At 44.5% G+C, this 19,434-nt stretch overlaps 1 protein-coding gene across 1 annotated transcript in view; it reads left to right on the top strand.

Annotated features, from left to right (window-relative positions):
• LOC129361791 (uncharacterized) overlaps nt 1-8,823 on the top strand; it is a 116,069-nt gene extending 107,246 nt beyond the window's left edge. Inside the window, exons 11-13 of the mRNA XM_055032890.1 lie at nt 2,288-2,495; nt 3,860-4,349; nt 5,767-8,823. Coding sequence (XP_054888865.1) covers nt 2,288-2,495; nt 3,860-4,349; nt 5,767-6,768 — 1,700 coding nt within the window. The 3' untranslated portion in view covers nt 6,769-8,823. The remainder of the gene's footprint in view (nt 1-2,287; nt 2,496-3,859; nt 4,350-5,766) is intronic.
• The last annotated feature ends 10,611 nt before the right edge of the window (nt 8,824-19,434 follow it).

Raw genomic sequence — 19,434 nt, 5'->3', positions numbered from 1 at the left:
GCCGTGCTGGAGAATTATTAGCCTGAACCATTTTCCAAATCATAACAGGAGATTTGGAGAAGGTCAAACTGTTTGTTTCCCTTGAAAGTGGAAGCAGACGCTGGCAATCAGACCCTGTTTCTGATCTTTTTATTGTTAAATGATCTTGGTTTGACATAAAGTTTTTATGAAAATGAACAATTAAATACTTTTTCGGCACCACTGTAGATGACAGATAATTAAAAATATATTTGGAAATAATAAATAGTTTTGGGCACCAGTGACTGAGCTCAGGATTTTTGATTGGCTATTTTACTTAAAATATTGTATAAATTACGTGATTAAGTTTTGATCACTTGCACAAAACAGCCTCCACAAGATGCACAGAGAATATTGGCGACATCAAGTTGGACCTGCGTAATTCTGTGCAGTATCGCACTGGAGACGAGGCTGGATTTGACCTTCTGACCCTGCACGCTCTGAAGGTCGTCAAATTTCTACTGAACCTCCTTACGCTCTCCTTATATGTGGCTTTTAAATGAAGTAGCATGACAGGTACGCTGTTAAGGCATTGCATCGCTTCTATGCCCATATCTAGGCCAGTTGTTGAAAAGCGAGTTTCAGAGTGTTTATTAGTTTTCGTGAAAGATTTCAGATTTTGGACTGGGAGTGTTTGTGAAAGTGTGAAGTTTTGGTTCTGATAGATTGGATTCAATCTAAAGATGAGTTGCGTTTGTGTCTTCCGTGGAGACAAGATATTTTTGTCTTTTCGCTGGATATTTTCCAGTGTTACTTCTCTCATCAGCAGAAGACATCCTACTTATGCCACCGCTTTCTAACCAGTCAAGAAGAAATAAATGATCTGGTATTCAGGGCTCGGATCATATTCAGTGCAGACTTGCGGAGAGCTCATAACCCAGTTTCTCTCTTCTCAGCAGCAAGTAGGAGACGCAACACAAGGGGGTGCCTGCTTCCTGTTGACAGCGCATTCATAGAAGTATTAGAAAACTGGCCTCGGCTGACAGATTGACATATTTTCGTAGCAGGATGCTGATGTTCTGGTCCACCTCCACTCTACTGCCACCCTCAACTACTGCTCATGTGCCCCACATCACTTTTGTCAAATTTTCTACAAAATGATCATCATAATAATGTGTAAAATGTCAATTTTTTTAAAGGTTTTAATCATATTATAATGTAATTCCTTCATCTGGAGTTTTGCCTTGATTCTTTTGCGAGAAAGCCTTTAGTCTCCCCTGGCAACCAGCTGTGCAAAACACATAGGAGGACGAAGACGAACCTCCTCCAAGCCTTTGAACGTCTGCATTGCAGAGCAGCCATACACACACTCCGCTCCTTCAGACTAGCCAGCAACAATTAGCAAACATCTCGTGAAAAACTGCGCGTCAGCTGAGCTCATGGTTCAAGCGACGTCTCAGTGCAGCGCTGGAAAAAACGTCGTTAATAGAGGAGCCACGTCGTGACGACTTCCTGAAGGCGGAGTTTCAGAAAAACTCTCTTAAAAGAGTCAATTTTAAGATGTTAAATTATAAAATCAAAATTCTTTTCAGCATACATGTATATATTTAATTTTGGCTGGAAAACACAAAATGATTTAAACAAGTTTCAATATGACAATGAGGTTCAGTAATAGTTCTGAATTAGTTTAAAAGTTCAAAAGTGTTTAAAGTTTCATGCCAAGGCATTTCCATTCTCTTTGGAAAAACTATTTTTTTTAATACACCGAAACACATTGAAACCATTCATTTTCTTTTTTTCTTTTCAATCTGATTGTTGCCCTGCAGTTACATGCATAGTAAAAAAATTTCCCCGGTTAGTAAGGTAATTATGATTCCATTGTAAATTACGAAACCGCGCACAATGGCTAAACGTGGCCACAGGTATCCCAGCTGAACACGCGCTAATGAGCTTCCATCGCTTTGCTCATTGCCACAGCTCAGGGTCAAATGCAGCTCCTTGCTTGGAGAATATAGAACAAGAGTCATGGCGTCACGAGAGAGTGCGGTATCCGTTTGCCCGGTTAGAGCTCAAAGTCAATTACAGAGTGGAGGCATGCGGTCTGCTGATATGATACACCGGCCCTCTAACCTAAGGCCTCGTCTGCATTCTCTTTGTCTTTGAGAATTTCACCTCTTTGTCCGTATGAATCTCACTCACTCCGTCCTCCACCTGCTTTCCTTCATTTCCCCTGTGACTTTTGATGCACCTTCTTCTTCGTTGTTCATCGTTCTTTCGCTCTCTCTCTTTGTCTTTTTTTTTTACTTCAATATTATCGTCCCCTCCGCAGCAGTGAGCGCCCTGTCGCTGTCGCTGCGCCGTCAGAAGAGGGACTCCCTGTCGCCGCTGGAGGAGGACGACGTGCGCGAGAACATCATCACCTACGACGACGAGGGCGGCGGGGAGGCCGACACGGCCGCCTTCGACATCGCCGCGCTCCAGAGCGCGCCGCACAGCTCCCGCTCTCGAGGCTATCGCACGCTCGACAGCAGGAACGTGTGAGTAGGCTGAGGGTTGTTTATACAAGTTGGGTTCCATCAAAGCCTCAAAGCCGGTCTCGCATTACACGCCAACGGGGGGCACGAGAGTTAAACATCGCTTCCTCAGCAACCCCTCCTCGCCTCGCTCAGTGGAAAACCCAGGACTCAACCGATCCACTGAAGCAACCGGTCGGGCCGCAGCTGCCCGGGTCGTAATCCATCCCTGATCAAAATGCCAAAAGAGTAGGCCATCAAGCGCGGCGGTCCCGGGAGACCACTTTGTTCTGTCCATTTCTGTTGAAGCTCGTTTGTGTCCCGCTACATCAGAGGGCTGTTTGCACCCACTTTGATGCTGCTGTGAAACGTTGTTATTGCCTTTGGACTAATAATTAGTTCCTGAATTCACGCGGGCCATATGGAGAGGCCATAAACAAGTACAAAGAGTGCCTGCAGTTTATCGAAAATTGCTTCTTTTTTTTTTTTTTGGCACTTCATACGACATGGACACAACATTTAGAAAAAAAAAACCCTAGTGAAATACAGTGCAACATCACTGCAACAATTCCTTTTTAAGTTTCACTGTTGTCGATGCCTGAGAATCGATTCAATTAAACTTTGTGAAGCCGCGATTTGCATTTTTACCCAAATTATGATTGATTTTTTTTTTTTGCAAAGCAGTTAATTTACTGCCTTAGCATTAGCATTAGCATATCTGAACACACAACGTTTGCTGTTAGTTCAAGCTCCGTGGTATTTTCAGTAACTTGCTCTCATAGCGGCTGATCTTGCACAGGATTATGTTATATCAGATTACAAACAGGACAGTCGTAAGATCAAAATATCCCTGTTTGGTTTAAATCAGATAGCACATTGCTAAAAAAAAACAACAACAAATTATGTAGGACAGGATGAAATAGCTGAAAAACATAAAAGCATTATCAGTCAAAATTGATAATTATTGCTTTGCTTTTTGTTTTTAGTATTTGAAAACAAAAAGGCAAAATGGTAAAGACAAACTGTGTGCTAGTTCTCACTGCAAGCTGTTGTTTTTTTATTGTGGCAAAACTTGAAACTGTTGTTGCACAATACACTCAACAGGTTGTTGCTAGGTAACCAGTGAGTGAGTGAGTGAGTGAGTTAGTTAGTTAGTTAGTTAGTTAGTTAGTGAGTGAGTTAGTGATGAGACGTTGAGTAGCTAAAGCCTTTCCTCTGCCTACATCCCCCAGAATGCCATGTGGTTCTGGATCACGTGTCTGTGAAATTATTGGATATTCTATCAGACGTGTCATCAGTTGATATTGATCACGCCACTATAACAATCTGTATTGTTATGGATTCAGCCGTAAAAGAATCTAGCTTTCAACATTTTGTTTGTTTTCCAGGCGTTACACCCAGCAAGGTCAAGACAAAGGTCGCAACTACGCCTGGCCCCAGAATCCAGCTGTGGACCACAGCTACTCGGCACCAGGTGGACCCCTTTACGGTCGCCTCTGCTACAGCAGCCACACCCTCCCGGTTCTCCGCCGTACACCAGGCGGAACCTTCGATCCGGGCCTGGCGGAGCTGGCGTACCGCATTCCCGGAGCCCAGCCGGACCACTCCCTGGTCATCCAGAACCAAGGCGCCATGGTCGGGCCGATGGAGTCGGGGGCGGTGTACGTAGCGCCCACAGACCTCAGCACGGGGAGCCGAACGGGCAGTCGCACCGGCAGCCGTGACGGGACGGCGCCGCAAAGCGGAGTGAGCACGTCGGACGGAGGGACTCCGAGGACCAGCGACAGTCAGGAGAGAGGAGGCGGGACGGGACCGGGCAGCAGCTGCATGGACGGAAGCAGTGAGGACAAAAGTAATCACAATCAGGATCTGGACTGGGTAAGGAATATACAGAAAGGATCGCTTGGAAAATACGAACCACCTGGCAGAAGCGTCTACAACTTAAGATGGAGCCTAAATATCACACACGTCTGAAAGAGAAACCTAAAAAAGTCTCTAGGTTCACCTTATCGTAGGACACATGAATGTCCTTTGAGGACACGAATGTCCTCAAAGGGCAGATAGTGGCAGAAAGGATCGATAAAACCATCTACTAACAAACTGTTGCGTTTTATAGTTTCCTCTGCGCTTGATTAGCTCTTCTTAAAATGTAACAGTTGGCAACATCTTTTCACACTGACGTAAATTTGGTCTTATACAAATAAAAACTGATACTGGATTGATACTGGATCATAAATCCACTTTTGGATGCGTTGAAAGGAAGCGACCTGTTTACAAGATGCATTTTGGTTCTGACTCGCAGGTCGTACTGAGACGGCCCGCCTAATTATCCTCACGTGTTCATGGTGCAAATCATGCATGTGTGAGGAGCGAAATGTGTGAACAGATGGAGAGCTAGACATCATGAGAAGGAAGAAAAAAATACAAAGGTAGATGTTGCGCCAAATCGTAAAATAAATGTAAAATAATTTCCTTGGCTAATGAGAGATGGCTGCGTTGGAATTGGAATTAAAGTTGAGTGAGTGACTTAATTATTCTATTGTGTGAGCAAATAATATGTTAGAAAGTAATTAAGCAAATATAAAGGAATTGTTAAGTTTCCATTTAACTTAATACGGTAGATAATTGCCGTCCTCCCGCTTTAAAGCGTTTTAGTGTCTGTAAATCAGCAGAACTGAGCTGGACAATGGCGGGAGAAGTTGATGGTGCAGATATATCAGCACATTCGTGCCCCATTGTACATTTTTGTGTCTTCTTTTATTTATTAAGCCATGGCGAGGCTCTCCGCTGCTTTATTTAATTTTCAAATACTCTATCTCTCGTTCACTCCCCGATTCATCACCCTTTCACTGTTGGCTCATCCTGCTTTTCTGTTAATATCCATGACTTCGTGCAGCTCCTCTTCTACTCCCTTCGCTTGAGTTGGGTTTCTGTATCATGTCGGGCCTTTTCCATCGTCGTTTCCTCAAGCTTTTTCCACAGGGTCCCTACGCAGCGAGCAAAATTCTGGTAGAGGATGGAAATTGATTGATGTTTTTTTTACCCCCCCAACTCTGGATGAATATTAAAATATGCGTTCCCACATTTTAATATTTTTTTCATTCCCTGTTCTATTAGCAGAAAGCCGCTTGCATTAATTCATCACTCAATTTCTGTTTCTCCGTCTTTTGCATGCTTCCCTCCTTCCTTCTGTTCTTTGACGCTTTCATTATTTTCTTGCTCTTCCATCTCTTCCCCCCTTCCATTTCTTATTTTATCGTTCATTTCTTGTTCATTTTTTCTGTGTTTCCCCCAGGTGCAGTCAGAGACGTTGCCCAGGGAGCACAGCCTCGTTATGACCCGCTCTGGCTCTCTGATGGGTCCGGGTCACGCCGTCGGAGGCTGGGTTTGCGACTCGGCGACCCTCCCCACGGCCGGGCGCAGGGCCTCCCGCTCCGGCCCGTCCCCGCAGCGCACCGGCCCCGGCCTACCCGAACACGAGCCCAGCAGGGAAGGAGGAGGAGTCGAAGGGGGAGGAGGGGAGCGGGGACGAGGAGTCGGAAACGGGAAAGCTTCCAGAGACGGACAATCAGTCGGCGGACGCAACTACGCCACTGTCCACCAGGGGGAGGTGCCTGGAAAGAGGGACTACACCAGCAGCCTGGGCAGAGGGGGACTGGAAATGGGAAGCAACTTTGTGGTGGCGAGACCGGACAGGGAGAACGGAGGAATCCCGCTGACTGGAACGCCGTCTGTCTTCTCGGAGGCAGCTGGATTTATTGGGGACTGGCGAGAGCAGATGGGTTTAGGGGGGTACGTTTTGGGCAGGAGGGACATGAGCCCCCAGCTTTTACCCTTCCCGGGGCAGCCGAGGGGAACGCTAGGCGGAGTGATGGGCTATGGGCCTGGCTGGGTTCCTGGGATGGAGGCAACGAGAGGGCCGCAGGGGCCCGGCGGCCCCTCCTTGGCACTCAGGGTGGGTGAGTTCCTACGCCTGCGTCTCGCCCAGGTCACTTTCGACCCCTCTCAGCCGCCGTACGACTCTGTGCAGGTGTACGGCCTGGAGGGGACAGGATCCAGAGCCGGGTCCCTCAGCTCACTGGAGAGCGACGGCGAGAAGGAGGATTGGGGCGTGGGGCTCGAAGACTGGGGCCCTCAGTTCCAGAAACTGGCCCAGCTCTTTAAAAACAGAGAGAAAGCTCGAGAAGATCAAGAAAAAGTTGAAGAAGTTGCCAAAAAGGAGAGAGAGCAGAAGGAAGAGTCTGACAAAACAGAGAAAAGGGAGGTGGAGGAAGCAAGAGATGAAGGGAAAGACTGAGGAGAGAGCAAGAAAAACAAAACAAAAAAAAAACGGGAAATCAGTGGGGGCAAAGGAGGCGGTAGGGAAGGGTAGGTGATGAAAAGGCAACCAGAGGTAGAATAATGTGAAGAGAAGTTAAAGGAGAGAAAGATGAAGAGGCAAAGTAATAAAAAGAGACAGAGAAAAATGAGCCAAGGGAGGATGGAGAATGTGAGGGCAGGAGAGGGAGTGATTGATGTAATTTAAAGCAATAAGTGTTGAAACGCTGATATGGTTGAGCACAGATACTGAGACAATGCGGAGGCTGCATGGGCTCGGGGCAGCAACAATTTGTTAAACGCTCTGGACAAAGAAAAACAACCCAAACATCCCAGACTCGATTTCATTCAGCCCGCACGTATGGAATGAGAATTAGCAGGAAAACAAGGAGAAAGAAAGATGCTACCTGTTGTATGCGTGTGTGTGCGTGTGGGTGTGTGTGTGTGTGCGTGCATGTGTGTGTTTGCATGAAAGAGAAAGTCTGGCTGTGTAAGAACAAGTGCATTATTCAGACACACCCATCTTTGTGAGCTTAAGTGTGAAGAATTAAATAAAGACAAAAAAAAAGGAGAGGGAGAGATGAGGAGTAGAAATCAAAATACCCAGGGACAATTTAAAGAGAAGAACAGGAAGTAGTGCTGCACAGGCGACGGTGTTGGTATTTGGAATGACGCGCAGACGGAGTCGGAAAGTGGAAAAACACACAAAATGGCCGGAAGGGTTTCTGGGACGAAGAGGCGCCGGGACGGCGGGAATGTATAGCGTCAGGAACGATCTCATGAGGGAAGCGACTGTACAGCGAACTATTACTTTTTATTCCTTCTGCTGGGGCCGAGAAGTTGAATAATTCAGCTTGCTTCTCCAATCCAAATGAAAATGATGAATCATTTAAGTCCCGCCAAACGATTCCAAACCTCCTCTGAGCCCGGCGAGTAAAACAGACATTGTGAAAAATTTAAACCATTTAGGGATGTTGCCGCCCGCTCCCCCAACGCCACCACCCCGTCTCAACCTTTCGTAGTCGAGTGTTGATATGTTTACAGAGGTTTCACACGCTGACGCGTCCCAACGAAAAAAGGACCGAATACAGTTAACCATTGATTGTACTTAAAGTACTACCTTCAAAAAGTAGTATATATTTTTTTTCTCTCTTGAATCTTTCAAATTTTGTCACACTGTAAACTTCTAACCTAAGGAAACTTTCACGCACGGCAACACAAAGTAGTGCATACCGACAAAGTGGAAGGGTTTAAAAGATTTTCCATGCTTCCATGAACTCCGACAACCTTTACAAGTTTGCTAGAAGAAGCATCTCCACAGCATGATGCAGCCAGCGCCATGTTCAACAGTAGGAATGGTGCAAATTCTGGGGTGCTTTTCTGTCCCGTAAGCTATTGTCCTTGCTAATGCTGCCTGTCACGTGTGCCCATAGTGAGTTTTCTGTCCAGAAAAGTAAATTGAAATTGGGTGCCCTCTTTATATATAGCTTCAAACACTAACATTTGTCTAATCGTGCTTTGGCTAAAGACATTGGCATTGGTGTTTGAGGTGGAGCTTCAAATTCTCCCAAACTAAAGTACACATTTTCAGTTTTGTAAAAATAGACTGCATTTGATCGCCGATTGTCCCAAATGTGTAAATAGTTCAATTTGGGACACCTGAGATGATTACACTGAATACTACCTGTTTAAACAGTGTGTGTTTGTTTACTTGTGTGTTGGTTGATGGGAAGAATGTCAAAGAAGGCCTACTGATACTAAATGTGACATGTTGACTCTATAGGAGACTTATGAAGTCAAACCACTTGATTTTATTTAGGGATGTCCAATTGGGGTTGAATAAACTGAAGCTAAAGAGAGAGAACGCGAAATCCCATTCTTTCAGCTTTACGACTATGCACCACTTTGTGTCGGTTTTTCTTTTTAATTTGTCCAATTCGTTCATACAAAACAAACGTTGCCGACCGACGAACAGAAGTATCGACCGACAACAAATTCAAATGGATCCATTCAGGACAAAGACAAAACGCACAACATAACACACACAAACGAACAACAAAATAAGTCCCACCAAAATAATTACCGAAGTCTGTTTTTATGTTGTAAAGAAAATCAACACATCTTTAATGCCAAAAGATGATGTGGGCAAAAAAAAGAAAAAAAGACTGACCATTATTTTACCATTCCAAAAACATCGAGGTTTGTGGTTGCGAAGTGACAAAATGTGAAAAAGGTTCAGGGGTCAGAAATGCTTTTTCAAAAGCACTGTGCAAGTATTCACCTCACTTTTCAGGACGCTAGAGGTTCAGTTACAGGACAGTTTCACCGGTGAAGCCCGCCGTTTTCTTTTCCCGTTCCACTTCCTGTGCACCTTTAAAGCCGCCCTACGTCGTCTCACTGTACGCACCCCGAGGACTGAGCATGCATGATGTCTGATAACGAGAGGGGGGAGGGGGAATCGGTGCCGACCACTTCCTTCGCTGAACACTTGTACTGCCGAAATGGAAAACGCTCCACAAATCTTTGAATTAAACAGTAGGGGTGCGTCCGCACAGAGACTCCCGCCGTAGGCTGCCGCGTCGTCCTCACAGGTCACGATGCGAAAGAGTTTGGGTTTCCAGCTGGAATGCACTTTTTACGTCAAAGACAGCACTTGTTTTATAAAGATGTCGATTGAAAATATATACGTTGTTTGACTGTATGTAAAATCATTTTAAATGTACATACCACTGAATAAATACTGCTCAGAGACTATATGAGATTTACGAAGACAAAAAAACAAAAACAAGAGTTTGAGGGAAAAAAAAAAAAAAAGAGAAGAGTAATTTAGGTGTTCAGATGGAGCACTGCTGGGACTATGTGTATGTATTGTAGATTAGAAATCGATCAACTGAGCTGGAATCAAAGCAGCACCCTGTATTTAACATTTGTAAATGGGTTCGTCATGTGGTAGCTCTTCTCTCGACAGTGGACAAGCCAACCGTTCAATTATACATGTGGCCTCTGGCAGACGCTTGTTGTGCAAAACAGTGGTGTAGTTACAGAGGAACCGGTTGGCCGGCCTGTCCCAGTGAACAACTCATTTGAAAGAAACCGTGTGCGCGCGTGTGTGTGCATGCACACACACGCGCACAAAAACCTGTATTTCATTTCTATTATGCACTAAAATGGAATATGTCAGTACTTGGTTCTGCCTGAGAGAGATGGAGGTTTTATAGATACTTGCCTCTCTTTGGGAATTTAATAAACTGTGAATTAAGGGAAAGTGGCTTTTTTTCATCTTTTATGCATTTCTGCCTCTGCAATTTAAGACCCAAATTAATTTTGCATTTCAATTTACCTAAGGAAATTCTCAAGTCCTCCTAAGAGTAGCTAAACACTCGCGTAGGTTTGTTATCCGAGAGAGCAACTCTTAAGTTACGCTCGGGTCACAAAAGCCTCTGTTTTTTTAAAAGTCATGTTCGCATGTCAGTGTGTCTTTTGTTTTTTCTCTGGCAATTAAATGGATTTAATTACAGGTCGACACCAAAAATGAGCCTATTGATGTTTATAAAATCCCTGATATTACATTGTTGCAACTGTTTGAGAATTTTCTCCCATGTTCATCCTGTTTTGAGTCAACCCAAAGCATCTCAAGGAGGTCATTTTTTTATTCCCCCCCACAACTTTCTATTTTTTTAAATTCTCAGTCAGTTTTTGGTGGATTTTATGAGAGATTTGGGGTTATTGCCGCCGGATCCATTTCTGAGTCTTTTTTTTTTTTTTTTACGCACATCTTTCTCACAAGCTAGCCACGCCGTAGGCATCACACTGACCTCCGCTTCCATTTGGTTCGGGTAAATTTCAACAAAAGGGCAAACTTGAGAAGCTGCAACGAGGATACCTGATTCAACTCACGAAACGAGATGATACGTGACGTCGACTTCCCAAGGATGAGATGGGATGTTTACAGTGTTGTTGGGGAGAAAAGAAAAGAAAGCTTTCCTACTCGTCGCAAACAGTGTGACACTTTGACAAACCACAAAGCTGCTTCAAATGACATGTGATCTGTCCGATCGAAATGTTCGGAGCTGTGACATTGCAGAGAGCTAACAGGAAGTGTATGTCGGAAGTGTTAGCTACACGTTCTCTCGAGAGCCGAGGAACTCTTTGGACGTTGCCCGTTTCTGTCTTGGATGCTATTTTAAAACATAGAGTTTCTCAGTGCTTTTTCTAGCGGTGTAGGCCAGTGCAAAGGGACAATTGGTTCATTTTGTCCACAAAGCATCCCAGAATCAACTTGCTGCTTTTCTGGTGTCATCAAAATCAGGGATTTAATGTTTGACGCTGAGCATTAAGCTTCCAGAACTTCAAAGTTTCAGCTGTTTCGAGACTTTGCGACAAAAAATATTCAGACTTTTTATCTTTTGATTTGATGATGATGCATTCACTTGCCTAATAACTCTATATGCTGAGTTCACGTTACATTGTGAGCACCTGTGCAATGTTTTGCTGTTACATCACCTGAACAATGTCATCACTTCAGCTTTTGTGAAGCGTTCAAACTTTTTGTCTCACTCAGCTGTTAAAAAAAGAAAAAACAAAAAAAACTACGTCACCCATTCCTGGGCAGTCACAGCAAAAGCAATTAGCATGCCATCCCAACAAGTGACCTTTCTCTCCTCTCTAATTATACAGTTTATTCCACCGCCTTGATTGGCTGCAGGTGTCTCATCTGCAGTTGATTCAGCGCTCCGTTTCGACTGATTGGTCAAAATCAGAAGCGATGATTCTCTTGATTTGTCTTATTTCTGAGTTTTGGATTGCTGTGCCGACAAACCACTTGACAGACCTGATTATCGCTCCCTCTGAGCCTCCCAAATTGGTTCAATCAAAGCCTGATTAGTGGAATCGTTTGTTTTAAGGAGAATAAAGGCTTGCGGAAACCGCAGTCCTCCACGGCTCGCTTTTGAAACTCTTTCAGCATCCATAAGTCCTCAAGACAAAAATGAAGGCCGCCTTGGGCCACTCCTCAGGTCCTCGCACCACCACAAGTCATGAGAGCAGATTGTTGCTTCGTTGTTGCCTTTTGAGTGTCACAAACTTCAATGTATTCAATTGTGACTTCATAGGATGTGCTGAGCTGAGAGGTGGAAAAACAAAATTACAGGGTTTTTGTCTCTATCAGCTTTATTCATGTAAATACTGAAATTCTTGCTAATGCTTTTTTGCAAAATAACTCAGGCTCAGTCCAGTGCGATTGGGATGTGATCTTAATTTTTAGGTTTTTAATTGGGTTTAGATCCGGACTGTGTCTTTCCCATTCACCACACAAATCGATAGGCCTAAATCAATTCATTTCACCTTTGGCTTTATGATTGTTTTTGTTTCGACCTGATGGGATGTAAAGCCTTTTGTGGTTTCTTTTAAATGGTTTCGTTCGAGGATTCTCCGGAAACAGCTCGCCCCCCCCGTCTTTCGATCACTGCTTGTTGTCATCGGACAGGAGGACCTTTGTCCCTGTCCGCTCCGTACGTTACCTGTCGCAAACTCTGAATCAGTCCAACAAAGATGCGTCCTTCCAGTCCTCCATGACGACCTGACTTGCGGAGTGCACTAAAGCGAGATGTTCGGTTCTGGCTTCTTCCTCCTGAGCTGTGGATCCCTATAACTACCCCAGGATTACCATGACCTCTACTTTTCAGCATGGTGAGCAAGTCTTAGCAGCTTTTCAGTTGTTCCTTTCTCCACCTTTTGGGCTCATGGATTGAACAGTTTTCTGCTGAAGGATTGTTTTTACAGCCTACTCTTGCTATAAACCCAATCTCAGCTTTATTCTTGATCTGTCTGCCTTCACAGAACAGCTGCATCAAAGGGTACCGGAGTAAAGAGGGGACGGATACCAATACAAAGCGCCTTTTTCAGATTTGTATTTGTTAAAACGCATAAAGGACATGTATCATCTTCTTTATAGTCTGCTGTATCAATCAGCAAATATGTCGGAAGTTTCTGGTGTGACATGACAGAACACAGAATAGTTCCAAGACAATGAAAAGGAAAAATAGGGAAGAAGACAAAAGGAAAGGAGAAAGTAAAAGCATATGACAGCGTTTAGCACGGCACTGACTGTCTTCTGAAAGTGGCACGTGGTCCTGACCTAAAGATCTCTCTTTAATGAAACAAGTCGGTCCCGTCGGTTCATGAGCCCGTGATGTTGTCGCTACAGTTCCACAAACCTATCCTGAGAGCGTATTCGTGAGTCTCGTCGTGCCATTTCTTGTCGTAAATTCTGAACAAAAACCGAACCTTTTCAAGGACGCGAGCGCATCCCGCACGGCGCCCACTCCTCCGGTCTCCCAAAATTTACACATAATCGGCCCCTTCTGCTGCGTGTCGATGGCAGAGAGAAAGCCGGAGAGAAATGGCCCGTGTCAACCCGCGGTGCATACAAATGCGAGAGCGCCTTGTTGAGCATGTGTCTCCTCGCGAGACGGTGGGTGAGCCTCATCAAATTGGTCTTTTGAAACTCCCGAACCAAAGGCGAAGGGATACGTGCAAGAGTGCATGTGTGTGTGTGTGTGTGTGTGTGTGCGCTGGCGGGCCGGATGAAGAAACACCTTGTCTGGTCTGATTTCCTTTGACAGGAAGATGCGAGGTCAGTAATAGAGGACAGAGAGTTCTGCAGAGTAATCACGCTTTCAGACAGGGAGGGAATATTCTTGGTTTGCGCGTTGGCAATGTGGAAGACAAAGAATGGTGGCGGGGGGAGGAGGAGGAGGAGGGAACAAAAAATAAAAAATGCATTTCAAACTCCAAAGCAGAAGCAAATAGAGCAAACTCGACAGCTGCCGGCGAAATATATGAGGCCCCCTCAACAACCTTTGCGGCTCGCCTGATTTCTGCAGTGTTTGTCCTGCTGGATGATGGATTGGGGAGATGTGCACCATTGCTGTGTGACAGAGTAGCTAGTTAAAAAGATTTATTACAATAATCAAATATGAAGGAGGGGATTATTACTACATGATGGTTTGGAGAATGATCGTGTTAGCTGGGTCTTCGCTTGATTACAATAATAATACCCGCCTCAAGTCAGGGAAAAGAAAGAAGCAAAGAGAGAGAGAGAGAGAGAGAAAGGAGCATATTAGCAGTTAATATGCAAGTCTGTTGCATTACAGAAAATCATATTTGTGAAGGGTGAGAGTTGATTCTGCAGGCTGCGATAGAAAGAGCCTTTGCCACCGCTGTCAGAGGCGATGCCTTCCCATAATTGTGAGGTGCTGGAGGCTGACTTGCCCCCCTGGTTGCGAGCAGCACCCTTTATCTGAGGCGGATGGGAAATCAGTTGGAGGCCAAACGGGGCATTAACTTGCATTAACCACCACCAAACCTGATAAAACACATCAACATGTAACCAGCGGAGCCGCCTTATCAATTTCCAGCTCCTCCCGCGCCCGGCTCCTTCCAAGTGTCAGCACTGCAATGCAGTAGGCTAGGTGAGGCGCACTGTCACGGTTCTGTCAATAATTACAGCATGCATAATTGATCATAGTTTTAATGGCGTGGCTGGAGATGAAATGGGTTCTTATAGTGCTTACACACCTGGGAGTGCCTGACTACAAGCAGAGCTGGAGAGCTTGCACACAGTCAATGTTGCAGGGTTGCACACAAGAGCTGGTGTACGGGTGCATATTTGCGTGCGTATGTATGTTGTTTTTTTTCTTCTTTTTTGGGGGAGGTGATTGGGTGTTTAAGTCCGTCGAAATTCCTCATTCTGTTTGAACCTTCCTGACATACTTTATCCCTCTGGCTACTCGGCACAGTGTGAGTTCTCGCGCGCTTCGCTCTGCACCACACTCACGATCGTGCATCTCTGAATTTCAAGTACGTGCGTCTTCCAAGTACGTGTGAAGAACTGCAGTCGATCTCAGCAGACCTACATTTCAAGCTCAGCATAACTTTTCAGACGTGACAGCCTCTATCTCTGTGAGATTTACAGCAGTTTCCCGGCAAGCCCCTGCCTCCATCTGCGCCTGTAGTAGTTTCGACAAAAGCCTCTTTCACTTCTACTTCTCGCCTATACGGTCCTCCTCCGTCTTTCTTTTTTATTTATTTCCACGCGCCCTCACACTCATGCGCGTTTTTTTTTGTTTTTTTTTTTGCTGCAGATGCTCTCGAAGTTCGACGGTTTCTTTGAAGTGGAAAATTAAATCTTCATTAACAATCTTAATTAGAGTTCGATCTCCCCCACAGCGAGTTGACAGGGAATCCATAGTGCAACGGGGGGAGACCGGGAGCAGGGGGCTCGGCTCTCGCTCAGGTGGGGAAGGTGGAGGATTAGCCGGGGTAATTAGTGGAGAGGAACTTGGGGCTAAATTACAAGGGAGGTATTTACACTTTAGGGACAAAAGGGGTTAATTGGAATCACCTCCAAATTGCGTGTGTAGTTACTCGTTCCTAGTAACTGCTGCGGACAAAGGGGCAGTAGTTAACTAGGGATTCTCGTTGTGCAACCTATGACGAGAGAGATTTTTCCACTGGTTGGTGATTAGGGCACAAAATGAGGGGTCAAAGGGTATGCCCATTAATCTTCTTTCCTATCTTTCAGAACATTCCTTTGTCATTTTTAATCAGATACTGGAACAATTGTTCAAACTGCGTGAGATTGCATATTGGTGAACAATATTTTTTTTTGAGTCTTTTGTGGGGTAGTGTAGTTGGAGCAGCAAGGGAGGAGACAAGTAATCAGTGTCGGCAGACAATACAAGGTTTATAGTGGTTTTGAATTTTTTGCCGTCTTGGTTCACTGACTTTGGTCCCCAAGTTGCCAAAAATCGTACTGGTTTTATACACAGTGCCAAACACCAGCATTTTATTTATCTGCTGTTGGAAAACAGGTCAAACCAAACAACAAGATCTAAACAGTGAAGCAGGAATAAGATTGTTTATCTAATCTACAACCTCGCGCTCAACAATATGCTCTCCGAACCAAAACAGTTAAGATGCAGATCAACTCGAAAAGGTCAATTTAAAGAAAAACAATACGACACAAAAAATAAAAACCCTCCACTTGGTAAATGGAGGGTTTTCCATTGTCCACTGATGCATCAGTGACATCGGTGTGTGATGTGTATGATGCAATCGGTGACATCACACACCGATTCGAGTGCTGGGCCGGCTCCTGCCATAGACCTGCTGTGGCTGCAGGATCTGAACGAACAAACAACGGTGAGTGCAAACGAAAACAGAAGCAACTTACCAAAAATGCACCTGGATACAAATGGAACATTTAAATTGATCACGTGGTTCAGTCGTGTTAGCTTTAAAAAAAAAAAAAAAAAATCGACAGCTCAGGACTTTGGTACATCCACTCGGTCGTCAGTCCGGTGTACTGAACCCAAGTTCTCTTTTTTTAATCAGTTTCGCTGTCATTCTTCTTCCAGTTGAGCTAATTAGTCTGTGAATCTAACACACCTCGTTGGGCCTCAGAGACGGCGGTTTTTGTTGTTGTTCACCTTTTCAAGAAGAGGAATAAAGTTCTACAAGCTTCCATCTGCCTCCTCCTCCTCGAGTTGCTGCCAGCGGAGCAGAACCTCTGAGCTCGGTACCAGCAAACGAGCCCAAACAAACACCGGCCTGTTCTGGACTTACTCAGGTCAACAACCTACATGCTAATAGTAACGGTCGCCATTGGCAGCCATGTTTCTAACCATGGTTACTAATGGTTAGGCACGTACCTGTTTCATACTGTGATATTTGTTTGCTTCTCATTAATCATACTTATATGAGGAAATCTTCTAACCTTGTAAAAAAGTGTTTGCTTCAATATCGCGATCACACCGACGACTCCCGAACCTTTTCATTGAAGTTTTCTCCATGTCGTTCCTCATCAAAAGGTCTTCAATAAAATGACAAGTTTGCATCATTATCTTCTTCTACGGCCAGCCGCTCAGCACCCGATCGCCATTTTTGAGGTGAAATCATCTAAATAAAAGCAATATTAAATTACAGGTTGTTTTTCGACTAACTTCACCGGAACACATAGGTTGTTTGGATGGTGGGGGGTCAGCGGTGGCCTGGCTCGAGGTGTCACGGCGGCGCCGGGTTTCTTTTTCTCCGATCGACATCCGGGAATTCCAGCAGGAATTCCAGCAGTCTCCAGGCGGCAGTATTTTGAAGCAGTAAGTGTTTGAATCCTCAACTGGAGCGTGTGTGACAGCCACGTTGATTTAGGGCACTGCTGACATACTGTGCTCTGCTGGGAGCCGCGGAGGTCAAAAGCGTGACATTACTGGTCAGGAATCTTCATTAGGATTGCCTCTTGTCATGTTTTCTGCTATGGCACTACTGGAGGCGACATAATCCCTTATCGCGCCTCCATGGAGCTTCTTCCTAATACAAGCCACTAATCATTCAAAGACACTGCTAATCACTTAGCCTGTCGCTCGCGCTCTTATCCACTTTCACATGCTACAGTACTGGGTTTCTGTGACAAAACAGTTATGTTGCTGCTCAATTAGAAAGTGCATAATGTTGTTAGAAATAAAAAGCCAGAGCGTTGCTTCTTTCCAAGCTCATTCAGCGAATCATATCCAGAGTTCACGGCTTCACTGGTAGTCAGCTGCACTATCAGAGAGCGTCATAATCCACCATGCAGTTCCTTTTTGTGGCTGCAATAAGCTGAAAAGGAGACTTCTTTTATTTATTTATTTTTCTTCCTGGCTGAAAGAAACCAGCCAGTTTGAGCAGGTCTGGGATTCGGCCTGGGGGACAGGAAGACCCTCAAAACGCAGCCCACCATCTGAGCCAGGCTGTATATGTCATTGGAATATTTTCTCAGCAAGTTCAGGTGCATCCTTTTTTCTGTTTTCTTTTTTTTCCTTCCATTCCCCATGATCCAAATAGCAGAGAAACATTTCCGAAACGGTGAGGCCAGCAGATAGCGTCTGGACCTGGGTTTTGTTTATCTGCTCGGAGCGGTTTCCAGGGAGCTGGGCTGGTTCACGGCTCCGAGCTGGGCGATCGTATCTGCACTAATGTCTCCGTGCAACTGCTGGAGACTCGGGTGACAGACTCCATTTGCACGGCTGATCATTAGAGACCGAGAAAAGAAAGAGGGAACATGAGAACCAATTACTGACGCGCAAATAGAGCCGAAGCGAGGGGGAGTCAAGTGCGTTCATTAGTGCTTTGTGTCAGATTGGTTAATTGTTCAGTGAAGTGCGCGGAATAATAACTCGGCGAGGTTGTAACGCCTTTGGTGAAATGTTGATAGGGGTTCACTGTGATCAGATATGTGTGTTTTTTGATTTTCATCCTGGATGCATTATGGAGCTCTGCTTTTGGCGGAGTTGCACCAGCATTCGCTGACCTGGCCGGCATCCAAGCACCAACTCATTGTGATGAGTGGGTTTCCTTCATTGTACCATTATTTCCCGACTACGAAATATTCTCTTTTGTAGTCGGAAAATCATTTTCCTGACCCTCAACGCAAATAAAAGACAACTTCCCACGAATTGTGCCCCGCAAATGCATTCGTACACGCAGGCAGTTCTACGTTGGCCAGAAAGTTGCATTCATGTCCAACTTGAGGATAACTCCGCTATCCCGAATGGCTTGGTTCCACTCTCAGTTTCACGTTGACTGGAGTTAGTCGTTTTCAAGAACTCAGAATATCATTAAAAGGTACGTTTAATTCAGCAGCTCAACTCTCACAGTTTTGCAGCCTTATCTACTGTTTATCTTTATTTCGAACAAAATAATAATAATAATAAAAAAAACAAGTACTTGCATTCAAAAAACACAGCAACAGAATACATTTTGCAACATTAAAAAAAGACATCTTAGCTATTTCCGTTTATTGTTAGGACTTTCCACTGAAAGGCAATGTTACATTTAAAAGCTGATAATAGACAACAGACCAATAAACCCCATTTTTTAATACAGAAATGTCTGCTTTAACACCAGTGGAAACACCAGTTTAACACCAGTAGTTTACGTTTATAAAAACTACTTTAAATCTGACAAATGAACAGTATTCTAGACCCACCGGTGTAATCTCTTTAGTAAATTGCTTTTTTAAAATAATTTTTTGGGTGTAAGATGTTCGAAATATATCTTTCTCTTATTAATCAACTGTCCCTCCCAAGTGACTTTGTGTTGGAGTTTGACACAAAAAATCCCGATTGCTTTTGTCACTTTCTCTTGATGAATTTGCACTTTGACGTTTCGGTCGCGCAGGTTGGTGAAAAAGCTGCACGTTTTGCATGTTGCCCTTCAGGCTGTACTTCTTCCAGAACCCGCTATGTGACTGAGGCATTTTTCTTTAGGCTAAGTAATTAGTTTCTGTCCAGAGTCGACTATGAGTATGACCAAACCAAATCCGTCCGATTCAAGAGAATCTGAGACGTTTTAAGCACTTTGGTTTTGTTCCCGGTTGAAGATCGGTCTTTTCTTCAGCTCGTCTCCTCCAGCTGCTTCACGCTTGTTCGAATCAATGGAATCCAGTTTGAATCAGTTTTGCATATTGTTTGTTATCAGCCCTTTTCGGCTCTAAGCTTTGTGATTGAGTTATTTACTCCTCTGTGATTGTTTTGCCTGCAGCATTTATCAGATGGAAATATTGAATGTGTTTGGTGGATCGCTGATAGAATTTTAATTTACAGCCGCT

This window comes from Poeciliopsis prolifica, unplaced genomic scaffold (genome assembly GCF_027474105.1).
Source record: "Poeciliopsis prolifica strain line A6 unplaced genomic scaffold, Auburn_PproV2 SCAFFOLD008, whole genome shotgun sequence".
NCBI lineage: Eukaryota > Metazoa > Chordata > Actinopteri > Cyprinodontiformes > Poeciliidae > Poeciliopsis > Poeciliopsis prolifica.
Note: the sequence above shows the minus strand (reverse complement) of the source record. Positions and strands in the feature narration are given on the sequence as shown.